The 23524-nt window shown below is 35.8% G+C and overlaps 1 protein-coding gene across 2 annotated transcripts in view; it reads left to right on the top strand.

The window, feature by feature from the left end:
* ST8SIA6 (ST8 alpha-N-acetyl-neuraminide alpha-2,8-sialyltransferase 6) overlaps positions 1 to 23524 on the top strand; it is a 119777-nt gene that overhangs the window by 59448 nt on the left and 36805 nt on the right. For both annotated transcript variants that reach the window (XM_019752067.2, XM_019752064.2), the window contains one exon: positions 20371 to 20457. In XM_019752067.2, coding sequence (XP_019607626.2) covers positions 20371 to 20457 — 87 coding nt within the window. The remainder of the gene's footprint in view (positions 1 to 20370; positions 20458 to 23524) is intronic.

Below are 23524 nucleotides of genomic sequence, written 5' to 3'. Positions count from 1 at the left end.
TTGCTCAGGAAATACTTGTTGAATGAATTAATGCGTGGATAGATTTCTTAAGTCTTCAAAGCATTTTCTCTACCACCTCTTAATTTCCAGCTCTTCAAAAATTATCCTTAAGTCCATCAACGTCAACTCCTTTTTGAAACCAGTTTTCCACTGCTCCGCCTCTTCTCCTTGCTTTGAATCTTCAGTGTTTTCCTACCTTACCCTTTCCACCTGAATATTCCTCTGGGTTTCTTCAGCCCAATTCTTTCACCAGGTTATCTCCCAGAGAAAATATTATACTGTACTAAAAATGCTACATAGCCGTCTTAGTACTGCTACTTTGCTTATCTTTCAGTATGGCAAAAGTTATTTATAATCTTTTCTGCTTGTATTTTTAGACAGATGATGATGGTATGGATAACCACGCTGTCCATCTTGGTCTGATTGCTTCAGACCAATGAACTGATTTTTTTAAGAGCAGATACTTCCTAGGGGCTGACTCAGAAAATGAACTCATTTCTTCCCCTCCTGTTGCTGTGCTTCTTTTCTTCCTTGTGCTTCTCTTCCATTTTCTCAGATGATTTTGGATCCCCTGAAATTGACATTTATTTGTTTGGTGTCTGCCATTTGGTCAGGGGAGATGAGCTGCTTTAGCAAACTCTCCCAAAATGCGATGTTGTAACAAAATTCTACTCTCTCTCATACTACCTTCAATATAGATACTCCTTCGTGATTCAGCAACTCTCCTCTGAGTATTGACTTAGGGAGTCTGTCTCCTTCCATCTTACCATGTAGCCATTTTCAACAGATGGTCCTAAGCTCGCTGCTGAAAATGAAGATGCTATGGAGAAAGCACACACAGCTGGGAGGGGACACACATCACCTCCATTGTTTGGAATTGGCTCACTTAGACATTTGAGGTCATGCAACTGTTTCTGGCCAATAGAATTGTGAGGGGAGTTGGTGTGTGGTTGGCGTTGGGGAATGTAATGTGTGACTGGGAAGCCTCTGGCAGCAAGACTTGTATGCTATGAAAGACAACACCAATCAGGGGTCAACCAGATTCCTCTGCCACAGGTATATGAAGTACCATTATCACTGTGCTGTTGACTGTAGGCTACGGTGTTTCTCAAAGGTGGAAGACAACCTTTTTTTTTTTTTTTTTTTAACCACAGTAATCTCTTTTATTGTTTAAACACTAGAGTAGTTAAAATGGTATCTATAGTGAAAGGAGAGACTAAGAGATCTTCTCCTCAGGAGCAGAGAGTAAGCCACTGCCCTATAACTTCCTGTGCCATCACTAAGGCATGAAAGAGTCCCTTGTATTCAGATAGCTTTTCTTGGTAAGATCCAAATTCTCATCATTAAGATTTGGAAAACAGCTCTTGCATAAGCTAGGTGTGGTTTGAACCATGTGCTACTCGGTGAGTGTATGTATTTGATGAGCTATTTCTTGTAATGCCCCCATTTACAATTACAGAGAACCATAGACTTTTCTGAAAGGTAACTTCCTAATGGGGCACCAGAAAGATACTAGTAAGAAGGTGCCCCTGTGCAGAGTGAAAGGCACAGTGAATTGAAGACTGGCCATCAGTGTTCTTTATTATTTATTATCTTGGAGAGTACAGTATGGACTTGGAAATGAAAGGCATAACTTACGGCAGATCAGACTTCAAATAACCCAAATGTGAGCATATCACTTGACAGCCTGCTAACAGAGCAGGTATTCCTAAATCTCAACATGTCTGTCAGGAAAAACAATTTTTGGTTATATATAAGATTTTCTTGACATAGAATGCTACATGACTTGTTTCTACTCAGTGTTAAATCTGTGGTGCTTTCATTGCTTTTGAAAGTGATAATCTATAAGCACAGAATATCTTTCCATTTCTTTGTGTCTTCTTCAATTTCTTTAAAAAATGTCATACTTTTCAGTGTATAGTCCTTCACTTCCTTTGTTAAGTTTACTCCTAGATATTTTCTTCTTTTTGTAGCAATTGCAAAATAAATTTATTTTCATTTCTTTTTCTGAAATTTCATTGTTAGTATATAGGAATGCATTGGATTTTCATACAGTGATTTTGTAGCCAGCAACTTTACTGTATTCGTTTATTGTTTCTAATAGCTTTTTGGTGGAATCAACATAGGTAAAATGGCCATATTACACAAAGTAATATACAGATTTAATGTAATCCCCATCAAAATCCAAATGGCATTTTTTAAAGAGATAGAACAACAACAAGATAAAATCATCAGGTTTGTGTGGAATCACAAAAGACATCGAATAGTCAAAACAATCCTAAGAAAAAAACAAGACTGGAGGTATCACACTCGCTGACTTCAATTTGTACTGCAAAGCAACAATAATGAAAACAGCATGGTATTGGCAGAAAAATAGACATACAGACCAATAGAATAGAACTGAAAACCCAGAAATAAACCCACATATATATGGGCAGATAAAAAAGAGCCTAAAAGGAACCAGAAACATACAATGGAGAAAAGAAAGCCTATTCAATAAATGCTGCTGGGAGAATTGGATAGCCACATGCAAAAGAATGAAACTAGACTGCTATATATCGCCATAGACCAAAATTAACTCAAATGGATAAAAATCCTAAACATAAGACCTGAAGCAATAAACTGCATAGAAGAAAGCATAGGTCCTTAAAAAAAAAAAAAAAAAAAAAAAGAAAGCATAGGTCCTAAACTTATAGACATTAAGTTCAAGAGGATTTTATGAATTTGACCTCAAAGTCAAGGGGAGTGTAAACAAAAACAGATAAATGGGACTATATCAAACGAAAAAGCTTCTGCACAGTGAAAGAAACCATCAACAAAGCAAAGAGACAACCACCAAAATGGGAGAAGATATTTGCAAAGAACACCTCCCATAAGGGGCTAATATCCAAAATATATAAAGAACTCGTACACCTCAACAACAAAAAAGCAAACAACCTATTTAAAAAATGGGCAGAGGAACTGAACAGACACTTCTTTCAAGAAGACATACAAATGTCCAACAGGCATATGAAAAAATGCTCAATTCAACTTCGCTAGCTATTAGGGAACTGCAAATCACAACCTCAATGAGATATCACCTCACACCTATTAGAATGGCTATCATCAGCAAGACATAATAACAAGTGTTGAAGAGGCTGTGGAAAGAAAGGCATGCTCATATGCTATTAGTGGGAATGTAAATTGGTCCAGCTGCTATGGAAAACAGTATGGGGTTTCCTCAAAAAATTAAGAATAGAATTACCGTATGACCCAGCAATCCCCCTTCTGGGTATCTACCCCCAAAATCTGAAAACATTTATCCATAAAGATATATGTACCCTGATGTTTATTGCAGCATTATTTATATTGGCCAAGACATGGAATCAAAGTGCCCTTTGATAGATGATTGGATAAAGAAGATGTGGTATATCGACAAATGGAATACTACTCTGCCATAAGAAAAGATGAAATAGTGACATTTGTGACAAAATGGATGGGTCTTGAGATCATTATGCTAAGCGAAATAAGTCACACAGAAAAAGTGAAGAACCATATGATTTAACTCATATGTGAGATATAAAACAAAGCAACAAAGGAACAAGACAAACAAAGAAACAAAAGCTCAGTTTAGTGGTTACCAGAGGGTAAGCGGGGAGAGGGGATGGCAGAAGAGGGAAAGGGGGATCAAATATATGGTGATGGAAGGAAAATTAATGCTGGGTGGTGAGCACACAATATGACATATAGATGATGTATTATAGAAATGTACACTTGAAGCCTATATAATTTTACTAACAATTGTCACCCCAATAAATTTAATAAAATACAATTTAAAAAAAGAAAGTGATACCCATACTTTCATCTGTCTTCTCACCTATCACCCTTTAAGTTGCCTTTCCTGGTCAGTTTTTAAGGGCTCCAGAATCTACCATTCTTCCTTTTGTTTGGTATAGCAGTCAGAACGAAATTAATACAAAACAGCCATCATACCAACATGGTGCATTCTTAATATCTTGGGAAATTCCTTTGGTACCCAAAGCAGTGACTGTGTTTACTGATATAAAATTTTAAGTTTGGGCAGATGAATTAATATGAAGGCTATGATAAAAGTCTCTGAAACTTTTTTTGCGTTTATGCTAAACAAAAATAATGCCAAATCTATTAAAAGGTACTTTAACCATCATTCTGTACCTCAAAGAATACGTAAGAAATAAACAATCATGCAATTTAAGAACTTGAAGTAATAGTTTCTTAAATTATTTTAACCTATATCCTTTTTATGTTCTTACCATGAGCATGAATGACTTTTATTTTTCTAAAAAACCTAACTCCCTCAGTTTAAAAATAAAAAAGGAGATTATGATTTATTCAAGGTCAGGCAACCAGTTAATGGGAGGGTGGGAACTAACTTTTTGTGTGTGGTTGTTCACGTTGAAAGGTAACCAGCATAATCCTAATATGAATTCCTTAATTAACACTTGTTAAGAGTTGCTTAGTATCATTTTTTATGGTGCTGCAAGGTTGAGGTAGTGTATTATAAAGGTTTGAAAGTAGAAACAAAACTGCATTTTCCCTCAGGAAAATTGAAACACTGACTTTCAGTTATGCTACAATGTCGATTATGTATTCACACCAGAAGACTTCCTCATACTTGCTCAAATAACTAGTCATGTGAAAGAAACTTGTAACAGGAAGGCAATGACAATAAAAGTAATCCTACATGTTTAAGGTCATTAAGAAATAATTGCAATTATTTGCAGCTTTAGAAGTGGTACAGGGAAAGAAAGCAAATCTTACTTTGTTCAACATTTTCAAATATAACACGTCATGTTAAAGGCGTAGTTTATTTACTACTTGTGGTAGCCAGAATTCCAAGATGGCGCTCAGGGATCCTGTCCTCCTGCTGTTCACCTGCTTTCCCTCTACCCCACTGAAGGGGACTGCTTTGTGTAACCAATATGATATTGCAGAAATAAGGCCAGATCCTAAAAGAATGTGGTAGTTCTGCTTTGCCATCTTTTGTATTTCTTGCTCTGAAGTAAGCTAGTTACCATGTCACGAGGACATGGAGAGGTCTGTGAGGCAAGGAACTATGGTCTCCTGCCAACAGCTAGCACCAGCTTGTCAGCCATGTAAGTGAATCTTCTTAGAAGTAGATCCTTCAGGCCCAACCAATATGTTCATTTTGCATGCAAATGAGAGCTGCTGGGCCGAAACCACCCAGCTAAGCTGCTTATGAATTCCTGACCTACAGAAACTGTTCAGTAATAAACATTTATTGTTGTTTTAAGCCAATAAATTTTGAGTAAATTTATTACATAGCCCTAGATAACTAATTGACAATTCAATTCATAATCCTTTACATTATCATTTTTTTATTATAATAATTGTTACTACCAGAATTATCAAAACTGTTAATCACAACTACCATTTTTGCAGCCCTACTATATGTGAGGTAATTTAAATGCATCTTTAGTCCTTGCAATATTTCCTCAGAGTAGGTTTCATTATTCTAGTTCCACAAGTGAAAGAAATGAGCTCAGAGGCTTTAAATGGTTTGCAGAACGTCAGGCAGTTACAAATAGCAGAGCCAGGATTTGCACGAAATTCTGACTGTTCTCTTTTCATTCTATGGTACCACTCTTAATGGGAGCAGAATTACAAGTCACCAATAGAAGAAGAGAAAGGCATTTGACTTTATAATGTGAAGCTACTCAAAAGCGATCTATCTCCATAACACTACATACTTTCCTCCCTTTTCCGTTACTTAAGCTTCTGCAATGTAAATATACTTAGATAGCATTAGCTTGCAGAGCAATTACCCTAATTGCAATTTGGGGATCAGTGTGGCTTCTCTTAGTACTATCGTGGCTGATGGCTAATTATTGTCATAGTTCAGAAGTAATACCTGAAACCTTTTGGTGTTTTTCTGTTAATTATACATGTATTAAATCTCAATTTCAGAAATACACAGCAATTTCTTTGTGCCTGGAACTAGGACAGTCCCAGGGACAGTTATTCTCACCCTGGAGGTGTGCATCAGACTCACGGGGAGCATTTTCAAAGTATGTGTGGTTGAGTACAGGTTGAGAACTCTCGCATAAGGGATACAATGGTAAAGAAATGATTTCTACTTTTTAATCAGCTCACAGTGTATAAAGAGAGTAAAACACCGGCAACACATTCACTTCTTTTTCTCATTCTTCTTTGCAGATTCCTCCTCATTTCCCCTCACTTCTGACACCAGAGTGTCCTAGGACTCAGTCCTCAGCCTCATTTCTCTTCCTTCTTAGTCCTCAAGGACCTCACTGAGTCTTGTGGACTTAATACCCCTTACAATCTGATGATTTCAAATTTATATTTTCTGTACCTCTGCCCAGTCAATACTTCCTGGGATGTCTATAAAGAATCTCCAACCTAACAAATGGCACAGGATCTCCTGGACTTCCCTCTAAACTTTGTACCTAGCACTCTTCCCCAATTCAGTTAATGGTCAGTCTGTTCTTCTCATGCTCAGATCTAAATGCTTATACTTGTCCTTGACCCTTCTCTTTTAGTCCTCTCATTATCGGTCATTAAATTCATTGTCTACCTTCAAATCATATCCAGGAGCTGCTCGTTTCTTGCTAACCCTACTATGTCCACGCTGGTCCGAGCTCTCTTTATTCCACTCATGAATTATGGCAAACCTCTTTGTTTAATTGGTCTCCTGGCTTCCACCCCTGCTCTCTTAGAAACTATTCTCAGCAAAGAAGACAGAAGGAATCTTTTTAAATGTAAGTCAGATCAGATCACTTCTCTGTTCCAGTGTCTTCCCATTTCATAAAAGATGAAATTCTTATAGTAACCTACAAAGTCCTTATAGGCACTTCTCAGATATACACATAGTATATTTACTAATAACAGCACAAAGGAGGTGAGTGGGAGCAAAGCTGTATCAGGCTAAGAAATTGACTACAGATGCTAAAGTAATGATTATAGCAATGTGTAGTTGGCTTTATAACATTAATAGTTGTAATATTGTGTAACAAGCATTCCACAAAAAGGGGTAAAAGGGACTAGAGCTATATATATATAAGAGTAATTAAGTCAGTGCAATTAAAGTAGTATAAATTGGAAGCCAATTCTGATAAATTTAGATGTATATGGTCAATCCTAGACCAACAACTAAAAGATGTAGTTAAAATTATTGAAGACATTAAAATGCTACATTAGCAAATATTCACTGAAGGTGAAAGAAGATGCAAAGGAGGAACAGACGAACAAAAAATACATGCTGCATGTAAAAACAAACAGTAAAATGGCTGAGATAAATCTAACTGTAATAATAATAACCTTAAATGTGAATGGATTAAATCATGCAATCAAAAGGCAGAGATTGTCAGACTGGATTAAACGTTATTCAATTGTATGCTACTTACAGAAGACACACTTTGTATTAAAATATACAAATAGACTGCAAGTCAAAGGATGAAAAAAAGATATATCATGCAAACAGCAACCACAACTAAGCCTGAATGGCTAAACCAATATCAGACAAAATAGACTTTTAAAATAAAAAACGTTAATAGAAATAAAGAAGAAGATAATAAAAGGGTCAATCCAGCAGGAAGAGACAACAATTACAAACACATATGCACCTAACAACATAGCACCAAAACACACAAAACAAATAACTGACAGAAACAAAGGGAAAAATAAGCAATTCAACAATAATTGGAGACTTCAATATCCTATTTTCAATAGTAGTTAGAGCAATCAGACAGAAGATCAACAAGGATATAGAATACTTGAACAATACTATATAACAGCTAAATCTCACAGACATCTATAGGATACACCACCACCCAACAACAACACAACATGCATTCTTCTTAGATACTACATATAAAACATGTTCCAGGATAAATTATTTGCTAGGCTATAAAACAAAACCTCAATTAAGTTAAAAGGGTAGAAATAATACAAAGTATGTTATGTTACTGCATTGTAATAAAATTTGAAATCAATATTCATTAAAAAAATTGAGAAACTCAGAAATATGTGGAAATTAAACAATACACTCCTAACTATGCAGTGGGTGCATGAAGCCATGAAAAGGGAAATCAAAAAATACTTTGAGATGAATAAAAATGAAGACACAATATACCAAAACTTATGGGATGCAGGGGATGATAGTTAAAATGTACAGGATTTATTTTTGAGGTGATAAAAATATTCAAAATTATCTGTAGTGGTGGTTGTACACATCTATGAATACTCTAAAAATCATTGATTTGTGTACTGTAAATGGGTGAATTTTATGGTATATGAGTTATATCTCAATAAAGCCATTAAAAACTTGAATGTGCTTACAAATCACTTGGGGATTTTGTTTTAATACAGGTTCTGATTCTGTAGGTCTGGGACAGTGCCTGAGCTTCTGCTTTGCTAACAATCTTATTATGTGATACTAATACTGCTGCTCTGAGGTCCATACTTTGAACAGCAAGGCTTATACTATCAGCTTTCTTGTTACCTTTCTGACCTCATCTGCTACCTTCATGAGCAGATTTATAAGTGATTCATGAGTGATTTCCAGCCACCCTAACTATACTGTTGTTCCTTAAACATACGTACCATGCCTACCGCTACCTCAGGCCTTTGCACTTGTCTTTCCCTTTGCCTAGAATGCTCTCCTATCCCCCACACCTTTGTATGTATTAATGTATTGCCTATTTAATCACCTTCTTCAAGACTTTGCCCAACTATTACCTCCTAGTAAGGTCTTCCCTGATCACTCCACCTGAATTGCAGCTCTCACATACTTTCTTTCTCTCTTTTCCTGCTTTATTTTCTTCATAGTACCTAGTGCATAGTACTTCAATATGTTATTGATTTGAATATTATTTGGCATATTAGTTTGCTAGGGCTGCCATGACAAGTTATCACAGAGTAGATGGCTTAAACAACAGAAATTTATTTTTTTATGGTTCTGAAGGCTAAAAGTCCAAGATCAAGGTGTTGGCAGGTTTTGTTTCTCTTGAAGTCTCTCTCCTTGGTTTACAGATGCCTGCCTTTTTGAAGTGTCTTCACGTAGTCTTTTCTTTATGTTTGCCACACTCCTGGTGTCTCTCTGTATATACAGATTTCATTTTCTTATAAGAACATCAGTCAGATTGGAGTAGGGCCACCATACTCCATTAAGGTGGCCCTTAATCTCCTCTTCAAAGACCCTATCTCCAAATACAGTCACATTCTGAGGTACTGGGTAGTCAACATATGAATTTTGGGGAACACAATTCAGCCCATACATTTGGTTTATTGTATTGGTCGATCATCCCCTAATATAAGAAAATTTTATGAGAACATGGATTTTCAAAAACATCTATGTTCATTATTTGTATTACTGGTCCCTAGAACAGTACCTCACACATAACAGATGCCCAATAAGCATTTATTAAGTCCATGAAAACAAAAGGATAAGTGTTGTAAAGATAAATAGTAGCTATAGGGTGGTACAAAGGACACAGAGGGAGAAATCAACTCTGCATATGTGAGTCAGAAGAATTTAAAAAGCTAAGAGGTAATAGTCACTTATATATGGCTTAGAAATCTTACTAGGTATATTCTCTATGCTAGCTCCTTCACTATTATAACTCACTTTAATTATATAATGTTACTCTTCAAGAGATGGAGAAACCCTAAACTTACTGGTTCTCTCCATTTCCTTACGATATATAGGATCCTATTTCTAAAAATTGATAGTGTAAGATCACTAAATGGCTAGTATTTTCATCTCTGCATATCCTCTTATATGTCTGGAGATTTCTTTCTATAAACTTGAAAAGTGGGTCATCATTTTTGCATCTTCAGAAATCTTGTAGTCATTGTGTTGCAAAAGGAAATATGAAAATCTTAAATAGCAGCTTCATGCATTGTTTATTCATTCTTTCTATACTGGTAATGTATTTGCATGTGACAGATATTTGTGAAGGAGATACTTTAAATTATATATTTTTTGTTTTGTCATGAGGCACTGCTTGATTTTGTCATTATTTCAAACTAGTCCACTGCAGTAAATTCAGTTACCCCCAAATAATTCTGATAAGTAGCATCATGAATAGATTTTTGTTTGTACTGTATATTCCTTTTTAACCTTCCAGATCTCTTCTCTGCACTTTGTGTCTTGCTGCATGCCCCTGAAGGCTGACTTCCTTGGGCTACATTAGTTGGACTCATAACCTTTGGCTTCCAGTTAGGGTCAGCCCATGGAAGTCATTGGCAGGAGAGTTGCAAATGGGAAGCGAGAAAGCTTGGGGTATTATGCCCCTGGATCCCTCTGTGTGGGTGTGTTTGAGGGAGACTGCGTCCTCTACCCAAGGCCACCACTCCTGCCCAGTGGCCCTCTTCTACACCTACAGCTGCAGCTCTTTCAGGGTAGCCTATAGACTCAGAGCAGTAACAGCTCTCCTAGTCTGCCCCTGTTGCTAGCCCTAGTGTGCCTAACCAATACTCTGTGCAGCCTCTCCTTGACCATGCCCTGCCCCTTTGTAAATAGACACCCCATTCCCTTTTGGTTGGGCTAAGTTTAGTCACTGCTTACACTGTTTCGTAGCATGTGCTTTAAACATATAATTAATATCGAAACCCCAAAAGTTCATTGTCTAGGACAGAGACAGTGTTCTTTTAAAAAAAAATCATTATCTGACTTTTTTCACATATGGCAATTTAGAGATTTCCCTGGGGCTCTGAAGAAGAACATTGGCCTCTTTAGTAGTTAATTCTTGAAGCTGTTTTAGAATATTTAACTTGTCTGAGGGACACTACAGGAAACAGAGTGAATAAAAGTTTGAGATTTATTTCTCCTACGCCAATTGACAATAACCACAACATTCTAATTGGAAGTTACCATCATGTAGAGTTGAAAACTATGTCAATTGAATTCTTCCACCTTTAGTGGATGGAATGTCAGTATGTCAGAACTATTCATTGCTCAAATCAGGGTACCTGCTACATACTTCTTTTTGTTAGCTGTTATGCACTCATCAACAATTCCTTTAAAAAGTATTGCCCAGTGGAAATGATTGACTATATTGATTGAAAATCTTATAGCACTGTATTGATTTGCAGAATTTCTTTTCATGTATACCTAAGCTCTTCAGGGGTTTTGTAGAAACTAGCTACAACAGACTGTTTGATCTACACAGAACACCGCTTAGAAATCTACTGACTTAATGTAACTGGGGTGACCCCACCCATTTCAGTAGACCAAAAGGTTGGCTTTCTCTATTAAGAGATGTTGCAGGAAACTTAATCAGTATCTCAGCTGCTTAAATAGGACTAATAAATGAATATCCTCAAGATAATTTCTAGGCATCTAATAAGTACCTCCAAAATATTTAATGATTAAATTAATTAACCAGATATTATATCTTTTAAAAAGCTCTGTTTGAGATAAAAGTCACAGCATGTGGGTCTTAATCTCCAAAGAGAAGTTTCTAGAAAACTATTTTAAATTTTAATGTAATATTTACTTAGTGTCATTTAGTATGTTATTGATTTGTATCTCATTTTGAGTATTAGTAATAGTGATTTAAATAAACATTATTTATTCTTTTGGAAATAACTTGCTGCATTATTCATTATGATTTATTGTATGTCTTGGGACCACAAAATGTTTCTGATGGGATTAATTTTGGGTTTCATTATGAAAATAGATGAGATGCAGTAAGATATATTGGCAAGAGGGCCAGACTGTGAATCAAAAGACATGAGTTTAATTCTTAGCTCGTCCACTTACAATACAATATTGAGAAGCTATTCATCTTCTCAGAAATTTTAGTTTTGTCGTCCATAAACATGGGGATAATATCATAAGGATAGCTGCCTCTCAAGATTGTGGGGTGGGGGCTCTACTTTGCAACTGAAAACCAACTATAAATATACATTTGCAGAAAGTGTGATGTGATTTAGAACATTTTACATAACAGGAACCTTTTGTAGAGACATATTTATCCCACCAATTAATCCACACTTGTGCGTATATGTGATTTTCCTTCTCAGATGGGTTTCCACTCTAGCCACACTCCCACCATACAGATTTTGATGATATTGTGGGTGTCTTAATTTTCTAAAAAAGCTGGCTGCTGATATAGTTTTCAGTAGAAAGGGCAAGCATGTAGGAAAACACCTTCCTTTGCTATTCTTGTTTAGTCTTCCCCTTTATTGTGTCAGAGGATGATGCTTCATTTCTAGACTGGACATGAGGAAGATTCTTTGAACACGGTACCCTCAGGAAGTAAGTAGCTTGAGTACTGTCTTCTGATTGGAAAATGGCCAAGAGTATTTCTTATTTTGTAATAGATCGCTCTGTTATGTGATGACTTGGTTTTAAATATCACTGACTGGAAAGTCAAAAGCCCCTTTCTGTTGCTACCTTATTGGTAAAGTTAGATGTGTTATGATTGACATATTTCAATAGTAAGTGAAATGGAGCCAGCTACTATGTGTTGGAAGATTCATACCACTTAAACAGAATGTTTTAAAGACTATCCGTATTTTACAATGCACCTTTAATTGACCATGGGTGGTAATTTGAATGTTCGAGACTAAGCTTAATATAAAGGCAAGAATGGTTTCAAAATGACACAAACTCTGCTTTTCAGGGAAGCCAAAGTAAAAGTATAATCATCTTATAAGCATTTGCTCAAAATCTTGTTGGCATAAAGTCACCTTTAATTTCCCACGATAGTACCGGTAGTTGCTCTTTGGATCTAATGTGGTAGTTTTGTTTGACTGAGGCTTAGGACCACTCTGGGTCAGTGTTGCTTGATGAGTCAGGTGTGGCAGCATAGTCTCACCTAGCCTTCTCTTCAGGCCTCCATAAGGCTCAGACTGGGAGGGGAGTGAAAAAATTTGAGGAGGGTCAATGGGCTGCCCGTTTTCGGTGGAGAATGTTAGGAGCAGCGACACACTTGTTCATGTGTAACGACTGTCTTAGGGATGAGGGAGCCCTGATTTGTCACATTTGCCAGTTCCTGTAGTACAAATACTCCTTACTGTGGCTAGTTTCAAGCTACCAATGGTTTAACAACCTGCTCACGACATTCTCGAAAATGTAACAGGCAGGTCTCACAAGCTTCAGTGAGCTAGCTGGAACATAATAGTATGGAGGCAGGGAAGAGAGAATCCCCACACCCATCCTGTGCCATAAAGAGGGTCGAGAGAAGACGTTACTCTCAAGTCTAAGAGCTGGCCAAAATGAGATAGAGAATTCTTGTATTTTTTTATTTTTAAAAGTTAACAAAGGTTATACCTCTCTGACCTAGCCACATAACCCCTTTCCTCCATTTTCTCTGTGGAATCTTCAGCAGATTCTACATTGATCACTACTGAGGGTGTTCGAAGACGGAAATGGGGTAGTCTAAATATAGGTTACTCATTTAAAAACAGGACAAAAGTTTAAGAGGGTAAAACCACATGCACACCCCTTTCATTTCATGCTAAGAAATTGGGAAAGTAGGAAGGATGAGTTGGGGTAATGGATGAAGTAAAAGACTAGCTACTGAGCTGTAACCTGAGAGTTTTCAGTGGATACCCCGTAGGAGGGCTAGGCTGTAACACAGTTGTGAATAGGAAGAGTGAGGGGAAGTCAACATTGGGGAAAGTTATTAAGTAGAAGCTATAATCCATGGGATAAGGAAATGTTGCTTTGAACTTATTCAGAGTAGTTTATGACCTCATTACCTTTCACATTTATATTTAAATGTGTATTGCCTGGGTTAACAAGAACCGTCAGCTGGGGATTTGGGATTGTGTTAGGCTAGAAATGCTTAGTCCTTAAGGATGCTAGAGGGAAACAAACAGTCTAGAAGGCGGAAATCAACATGTAAACACAGAATGAAGTTCAATGTGAGAAAGGCTGTTATAGGAATGTTGCTCAAGGTACTGAGAGCACATAGGAAGTAGCAGCTTATTAGCTCTCCAGGGAACTCTTGAAAAAAGCACATTCATGAAAAAGCAAAAGGGGTTAAGAAATACAAGTTGCCAATGGTGAAAATAGTCACTGGGATGTAAAGTACAACATAGGGAATAGAGTCAATAATATTGTAATAACTATGTATGGTGTCAGATGGGTACTAGACTTATTGGGGTGAACACTTTGTAAGGTATATAAATGTCTAATCACTATGTTGTACCTCTGAAACTAGTATAGCATTGGAAGTCAACTGTAATTGAAAAATAAATTTTAAAAAAGCATATTCGTTTAAATATACTGTAAGTTCATAGTAACTAGAATTTTGAATTTTAGATATTTGATCCTAGTATCTGAATAATGGCTGATGATGTATATTGTTTATTATTGTAGTCATGTTACCATGCAAAATACAATTTTTTTTAGCTCAATAATGAAGATTTTGAAAGTTTTTTGAAGTATAAAGGATGTACCATAAAGTGCAACTTAAGTGTGCAATGTGAAGTCTTCACATATGTATACACCATCATTCCAATCAAATTGGTGTCTCCAGCAAAGGTGTCTCATGCTTTTTTTCCCATCCATTCTTCCCTACCACTGCCCACCCGCATGCCAGCCTTTATTTCCAGGCAACTCTTTATATGCTTTCTGTCACTGTAGATTGATTTTCATTTTCTGGAACGGGATCTACATTGAGTACTCTAATTTTGGGTTGGCTTTTTTCATTTGGCATAATTATTTTGAGATTGACCTCTGGTTTTGTAAGTATCAAAAGTTCATTCCCTTTTTATCACCGAATAAAAGTAACAATATTCCATAGTATGTATATGCCACAGCCTGTTTATCCATTCAACTCTTAATGACCATTTAGATTATTTTCAGGTTTTGGCTGTTAAAAATAAAGCTGCTGTAAACTTTGTGTGGATATAAGTTTTCATTTCTTTTGAGGAAATACCTAGGAGTGGAATAGCTGACTTGCATGATAAATGTATGTTTACCTTTAGAAGAAAATACAAAATGGCTTTTTGAAATAGTTGTATATTTTACATTCCCACTGGTAGTGTATGAGAGTTCCAGTTACTCCACTCCTTGCCAAACTCAGTATGTCTTTTCAATTTTAGCCACTCTGGTGGATATGTAGTGGTATCTAATTGTAATTTTAATTTGCATTTCCCTGCTAACTAAAGTTGAGCATCTTTTCATATGTTGATTTCTACCTATCATCTTGGTGAAGTGTCTATTTAAATCTTTTGCCCAATTTTTAATTGGGTCGTCCATCTTATCATTGAATTGTAAGATTTCTTGGATTCAAATTCTTCATCAGATATCTGTTATGCAAAATTTTATTTTTCCAGTCTGTGACTTACATTTTCCATTTCTTTACAGTGTGTTTTGGAAAGTAACCTTTTAATTTTGGTAAAGTTTAGTTATATAAGTATCTGTTTTTAGTAGTTTGTACTTTTGTGCATTGTATGTACAAAGCCCAAGGTCATTAAGATTTTTTCTTGTGTTCTAGGAATTTTCCAATTTTAGTTCTTATACTTAGATTAATGATCCATTTTGAGTTAATATTTGTAGATGGAGTGAGGTAAGAGTTGAGGATTTTAAAAATAGATAATATCCAATTGCCCAGCAACATTTGTTGAAAAGATTATTATTTCTCTATTGAATTACCTTGTTGAAAAGCTTTGTTTTTGGATCTTTAATCTTCCATTAATTTATATATCTGTTTTGACATAAATAAGATACTGCTCTTCTCTGATTATTGTAGCACTGTAGTAAATCCTGAAATCAGGGAGTGAAACTCTTCTAAATTTGTTGTTAATTTTCACATTCTAGTGTCTATTCCAGGTCTTTATATTTCCACATGAATTTTAGAATCAGCTTCTTAATTTCTACAAAAAAGACTGCTGAAATTTTAATTAAAATTGCACCAAATACGTAGGTCAACTGGGGAAAATTGACATCTTGATAAATCCTGAGTCTCCCAACCTATGGGCCTGGGATATTGCTCCATGTATTTAGGTCTTCTTTAATTTCTCTTAGCAATATTTTGTGCTTTTAAATGTATAGGTCTTGCACATCTTTGGTCAAATATCTTCCTAAGTAGTTCGTATTTTTGATATTATTATAAATAGAAGTGTTAAAGCTTTTGATTCAAGTTGTTTCTTGTTACTGTATTGAAATATAATTGATTCAGTACTTGTATCCTGAAATTTTGCTAAATTATTAGTTCTAGTAGCTTTTTTGTAGATTCCTCAGATGATTGTGCTATCTCTGAATAATGATAGTTTATTTCTTCCTTTTAAATCCAGATGGCGTTTTTTCTTTTTCTTGCCTTATTACATTGGTGAGACCTCTTGTACAATGTGAAATAGAGATGGTGAGAGTGGACATCCTTGCCTTGATTCTGATCTTAGGGGGAAAGCATTTAGTCCTTCACCATTAAATATAATCCCAGCTGAAGCTTTTTTTTCTGTAGATGCCCTTTATCAGTTTCTGTAAATTCCCTTCTTTACTGAGTTTGGCAAGTGTTTTTGGTCATAGTTGAATATTGAACTAGGTTAAATGCTTTTTCTTCTTTTATGTATGAGATGGTTTGGTCTTTCTTTTTTATTCTATTATGGTGAGTTGTATCAATTGATTTTCAAATAAATCAACCTCCCATTCCTAAGATACAACCTTCTTGGACAGAGTGTATTACACTTTTTATATTCTGTTGAATTCAATTTGCTGATATTTTGTTGAGGACTTTTGTATCTATGTTTATGAAGGATACTGTATTTTTTTTTACTTTTAGTGTCTTTTTCTGGTTTTCATATCAGGTAACAGTGTTCTTATAAATTGAGTTGGGAGGTATCCCCCTGCTTCAATTTTATAGATGACTGTGTAGAATTGGTATTAATATTCCTTAAATGTTTGATAAAATTCTTCAGTGAAGTCATCTGTGCCTGGTGGTGTCTTTACAGGATGGCTTTTAATCACTAATTCAATTTTATTAGTAGCTGTAGGACTATTAAGGTTATTGATTTCTTCTTGAGTGATCTTTGGTAGTTTGTGTCTTTCAAGGAATATGTCCATTGAATCTAAGTTGCTGTACTCTTTGGCATAAAGTTATACTTTTAATGTCTGTAGGACTGTTAGTGCTGCATCCTCTCTCATTGGTCACATATTGGTCATTTGTATATTCTCTCTCTTGTACCTGATCAGTGTGGCAAGAAGTTTGTCAATTTTATTGATTTTTCAATTAACCAGATTTCAATTTTATTGATTCTTTTCTTTCTATTTTATCAATTTCTGCTCTTAGCCTATTTTTTTCATGGTATTATTCCTCGCTTAGATATCTACTTTGTCTGAGATGAATATAGCCACTCCAGCTTCATTTTAATTAGTTCTACTATGGTACATCTTTTCCCGTCTTTTTATTTTTAACTTAATTATTTATGTGAAATGGATTTCTTATAAATGATATATGATTGGTTCCTGTTTTTTAAAACTCCAATCTGACATTGTTCTCTGTCTTTTAATTGGTGTGTTTAGATTATTTACATGTAATGTCAGTATTCATGTGGTTGGGTCTAAATCTGCCATCTTGCGGTTTGTTTGTTATTTGCCTGCTCTTTGTTCCCCTTCCTTCTTTTTCTGCCATCTTTTGGATTGAGTAATTTTATAATTACATGTTATCACTTTTTTTTGGTTTTGTTTGTTTTTACTGGTTGCTTTAGGTGAACAGTATACATGCTTTTCTTATCACAGTTTACTTTCAAGTGATTTATACCACTTCTGTCCTTCTCTGCTCTTTCTGGCTTTTGTTCTATAACTGTCATGCATTTATTTCTATGTATGTTTTAAATTTTATGTACGTTATAAATACTGTTATATTTACTTTAAATAGTCAATTATCTATTTGAGAGGTCTAGAAAAATAAGAAAAGTCTTTTGTATATATTTGTATATTCACTATTTCCAGCGCTCTTCATTACTTTGTGTCAATCCATTTTTCAATCTGATTTTATTTTTTCTTCTGGCTGAAGGACTTCCTTTAGCATGCTTTGTACTGCAGGTTGCTGACATGAATCCTTCCAGGCTTTGTCTTGGCTTCCAGGTATGTCTGGAAAAGTTCTTTTACCTTCATTTTTTTTGTAAGGTTTGCTGATTATAGAATTCTTAATTGAGAGTTCCCTTAAATCCTCTTCCATATTTTAATTATATTGTTTCACTCTCTTCTGATTTACATTGTTTTTCACAAGTCTGCTGTAATTCTTATCTTTGTTTCTATGTACATGATGCGTCTTTTTAAAAACCTGTTTAAAAATTTTCCCTGTATCACTGGTTTAAAGAAATTTTTTTTTTATTATGTGCCTCAGTGTAGTTTTCTTCATGTTCTTTTTGTGCTTTGGGTTTTGAGCTTCTTGGATCTGTGGGTTTGTAGTTTTCATTAAATTTGGAAAATTTACCACCATAATTTTTTTGCAGAAAAGTTTTTCATCTCTCTTTCTTGCTAGGACCATCATTTCACATATATTAGGCCACTTGAGGCTGTCTTACGGCTGAATGATTCCCTGTAAAATTTTGATTCAGTCTTTTTTCCTTCATGTTACATTTTTAATAGTTTCTATTGCTATGTCTTCAAGTTTACTAATTTATTATCTTAGCTCTATATCATGATAAATTTAATGTCTTTTTAGTCTAATAAATGACATTTAAAAAAATTAAACTGACACATTTAGTCTTTATGATGGGATAGTAATTATCCATTTACTATGCTTTTTATGGTATGTTTTATGTTGATGACTTAAAATACAATTGTGATTCTCATTGATTTAATTAAATAAGATATTTGTATCTGGCCCTTCCCTTTCCATTTTCTCTTTAGTTGAGTTTTGTGAGAAAACAATTTTTTTGTTAGTTTGCCTAATGAATCTTGGAACACATAGTACTCTAATTGTTGCCCTGTTTTTAGTATGATCAAATGACTTAAAACCATGTTTTGGTGGTAGATAAAAGACTTCCCTGTACAGGAGAGAATAGCTACAGTGCCATGTCTCTCTTAAAGAGCTACAAATTAAGAGAGATTTGGGTAGGCTGCTGAATGTATATTTCTTCTTTTTGAGCTTAACACTGTCATGCAGAGGGTTTCTGGGTATCTCTCACCATGTGGGATAAGCAGTCTTCACTCCATCTAGAACGTGTCACATCCACACAAAACTTTGAGCTAGAGTATGGATCTCTCAAGACACTCGGTGTACTAGGATGAGTCTTTGCCCATGGAAGTGAGCCACATCTGTTAACGTTGGAAGCTTATATGCAAGTAAAACGATACTTAATCTTTCCTATGATGGCGCTTTGTTTTGCTTCTCTTTTCATATTTAACTAAGTCTTTCAAGATTTTCTGCTTTTCTTAGCTGGGACAATGGGAACCAAGGGAAAATATTTTTGATTCATCTTGGCAGCAACATGAATGGAGAGAAATCCAAACTATAGATAAATTTCAGGGACTTTTAAAGTAATAAAGGAGTTACTTGTTTGATTATCTTCCCACCTATAACAAATATCTCCTTTCAGAGATAAGTTTGGAGGATCTGCATTTTGCTGGATGGGGATGGGGGAGTGATTTTCCTGACAAGATTCTTTCCTATCCTTTCCCTTCCCCACCTCCCTCACCAACATGTACTTTTTCTCCTTGTTACAGACCTTTGCTCTCAAATAGCTGGCAAGGAATGACTAAGATACCAATTAAGAGAACATTTAAGGGTTCTTTCACCCAAAAGTGTATTTGAATTTTAAATGATAACCCTTAAAAACTAAAGGCTATTCTGTGATTAAAGGAATTAATACTTAATGATGGAGTTTCGGGTAGAAGGAGATCTATTGGAAACTAGGATCTTGATCAACTGTACCTCTGTGCCTAGAGTCTTTTATGCCAATATACATCTCTCTTAATTTAGCCCAATCTGGGTTTTTAGTGTACTGTTCAGAATTAAAATTTAAGATGACTATTTTGGAGAAATTTTATCTATATTTCCCAAGGTAAATCTATCAACTTAGACTCTGAAAAAAATATAAACTATATACTTATGGTAAACAGCTATAAAAAATATATTTATTTGCCAATGAGTTAAAGCTAAGGTGAATGACCATAGCATATGAATGTGAGTTGTGTGCTGTCATGATTTGTTTGTAATACTAGACTTATGATATGTGCAAATTACACATTCCTAAATCAACATAATAATTCTTTGCGAATTGTATGTTCCTAGAATTTTCAAAACAGTTATGATATTTACTTATTTCCCCTTCACCTTATTTCAGGAAAGATTTAGAGGGCTAAAATGAGTAGACTTAAAAATCAGTAGATTTAGAGCACTCATATATTTGGTTAGCAATATGGGAGATCTTTATTTTCTAACTTCATTAACATTTGACTTTTAGGTATTCAGAGGAGGACTATCTTCAGATTATCACAAATATACGGAGCTGTCCATGGAAACGACAAGTAGAAGAATATGAGAATTTTAGGTAAAAATTTTCTTCATAAATAATATAATATAAAAAATGTTTTGTAGGGAAAATAAGCAACATGTTTTAAAAAGAAAAGCACAAGGGGCCAAGTGACAATCAGGTGATTTCATTCTAAGACCCTTTCAGGAGGCACCTGGCACTCCATCCCCATCTCTGATATAGAAATTTGTAATTATGTTACTGGAATTAATTACAAAAACCCCCAAGTTCAAAAAGAAAGTTGTTGTCATACTTTTTATTATGTTTTAGAGGGTATTGCTTCTTTGTACCATTTGTATTTGAGGTTTCTTTATTTTATAAATAAAATGTAATGGCATTCAGGAATGTTTGGAAAACACAGAAGGGAAAAATCATCCACAATTCCATCACTTTAGAGCAAAAACTGTGTTCTTTGCTGCCTATTCTCTTACAGCTTTTCTCATTGCCTTTCTAATACCGACAACATTCAGGAGTGGCATTGCTCCAGGCCATAACCCTGGGAGGAGCCATCAACCTAACAAGACCAGGTGATCCATTGATCATTATAAAGCTATTCTGTGCTTGGATAACTTGGAATCCACCCAGACAGAATAAATTGTGTTAAGACAATAGGCTTTGTGGGTACATGGATACTTACCTGGCACCACTTCCCCAATAGCTGCTCTTCTGCGCCGCCAGGACAGTTGTTTCTGTGCTGCCTGGTCTACATTGCTCTGCTTCTTTTTTTGGCTCATATTCTGATTCTTTGCTGTGTATCAGTAGAGCTTTTGTCCTGTGCCAAGTAATTTTATTATATTACAATCCAGGATTTATGTTTTCATCTTTACTGGTTCGTATTTTCAAAGTTTGTGTTAAGTATTAAGTCTCTAAAAAAAAAACCTTCTATGAAAGAGACTTTGCTTTCCCTTAAGATTCTCTAAGAAGTATCTGCTGCTCGGCTTTCTTTACTCTGGGTAGGCAGCTGTTCTTGTTTTCATGATACCATGGTTCTGCCTGCCCCACTTTCAGTCCGTATATGCTGGAGTCATTGGACCAACTGCCTTTGAGTTGCTGCCAATGAGCGAGGGGTCCTGGTCTATTCCCATTGGGTGAAAGAGTAAATTCCTGCTTGGGTGAAAGCTGAAAGTGACTATCTTCTCCATTGGGTAGATACTTGGCTGTTGTGCTTCTTGTGGGATACCACTGAGCACCTATCCTGTCACTTCAAGGTGAGGGATGGGAAAGGGGATTCCTCTTTATTCATTTACAGGATATTTTATGTTACACATTCTGCTATAGACTGAATGTGTCCCCTCAAAAGTCATAAGTTGAAAACCTAATCCCCAATGTGATGGTATTTGGAGATGTGATCTTTGGGAGGTGATTAATTCACAAGGGTAGAGCCATCATGAGTGGGATTAATGACATAAAAGAGATCACGGGCTCCTTTCTCATACCTTCCACCATGAGAGGGCATGGCAAGAAGACACCATCTTCTCATTAGACCCCGAATCTACCAGCACCTTTATGTTGGATTTCCCAGCCTTCAGAACTGTGAAGATAAATATCTGTTGTTCATACACCAGCCAATCATAGTGTCAGACCACGTCAAACAGACCACGTCATAGTCAGACCACGTCAAACAGACTAAGACACAGTCCTATTTGAGACTATATTGGAGAGATAAGTGACAGGGAGACCAGATAGAAAGTGACACAGGCACCTGTAACTTAAACGGTCAATGATCAATGAATGACGGAAGAGTCTGGTTCGGAGAGACCTTGCTACATGTGCAGGCAAAACAGGAAGAGGGAAATGTTGGAATAACGAGCTATTGAGGATCAATCCAAGATAATTAGCTGGAAAGACTAGATGAAGAGTGACACCAGTAATCACAATAGTGACAAAGGAGCTTCTACTTCTGGTTCTGAAGTTGATTCAGATCAAGTCTCTGAGAATAATACAAACAAAACAAAGTATACTCAGCATCTGTTGGAGAGCATTGGTGAGTTACCAAGGCAGGGAGAACTTACAGGACTAAGAACCAGAAGAAAGGGAACCTGAGGGAAAGAGCCCACCATTTGGGGCTGCCTTTTCCCACAGGGAACTGGCCAAACTGCAAAAGCGTGGCTGAGAGGCCGAGAGACTGAGCAGAGCTGCCAGCCATCCCTAGAAAAGCCTAGTTCTCTCCGAGACTGAAGCCCAAACTTGAATCATTTCCATCCTCAATCAGTTTTAAGTCTGCCCTTAGCCTAGATGCCTGATAGAAAGCAAACTTCATCCTCTCTGGGAGAAGGTAATCTCATTGAAAGTCTTAAATTATCTCTGCAAGTTTTCATACACAATGGCTGAATTTAAAAAATAATTCTCTATAAAGGCTTTTTCTTTCTTTCCTATTTTCTTTCTTTCTTTAGAAAAAAATGGGAGTCCCTTGAAATCTAAAGCTGCATGAGTGTCACTGTGGCAAACTATAATGGGTAGAAGCTATATACATGGATGGTCTGCAGACAGAATGGACGTTTTCCCTTTTGTACCATCACGGTATAAAAAATGGCTCTGTAACCATGATGACAACCCAATGGCCTATCTGTCCCTTCAGGGCCAATTTAAATAAACATCTGGGACTCTCATTATTGCTTATTGTCATCCAAGAGAACAGTCATGATGATATTTATTTACTTGAATATTTATTTTATTGTAATGTTCTTTTTATGGGCATATTAATAAACTAAATTAGATAAACCCTCAACAAAAGTATGTGCTATTATATCATAATAAACCGCCCACATTTCTAAATTTTTACTAATATAGCTGGCCGAATCTGGGGAGTTTCTGGCTTATTTATAAAGTGGACATTACAGAAATGTCCCCTATTATTATAGATATCAGGTCGCTAAACTGTTTTTTTAATTTATGCACAGCATTTTATACCGAGTTGAAGAAAAGTGAAATGTGAGCTTAAAAAGGTGGTAATATTCTTTTAGCAGGAATTTGAAAAGTTGCTTTAAATTCTGAAGGATATGAGCAAGTGAATAGTTTGTAAATCCCACTGCAACCTGATTGCTGCAATTTGCAGCCGCCAATACCTAGAGGCTATTTGAAAATG

The sequence above is a fragment of the Rhinolophus sinicus genome, linkage group LG02, assembly GCF_036562045.2.
Source record: "Rhinolophus sinicus isolate RSC01 linkage group LG02, ASM3656204v1, whole genome shotgun sequence".
Lineage (NCBI taxonomy): Eukaryota > Metazoa > Chordata > Mammalia > Chiroptera > Rhinolophidae > Rhinolophus > Rhinolophus sinicus.
The sequence above is the reverse complement of the archived record's forward strand: the minus strand, read 5'-3'. Positions and strand labels throughout refer to the sequence as shown.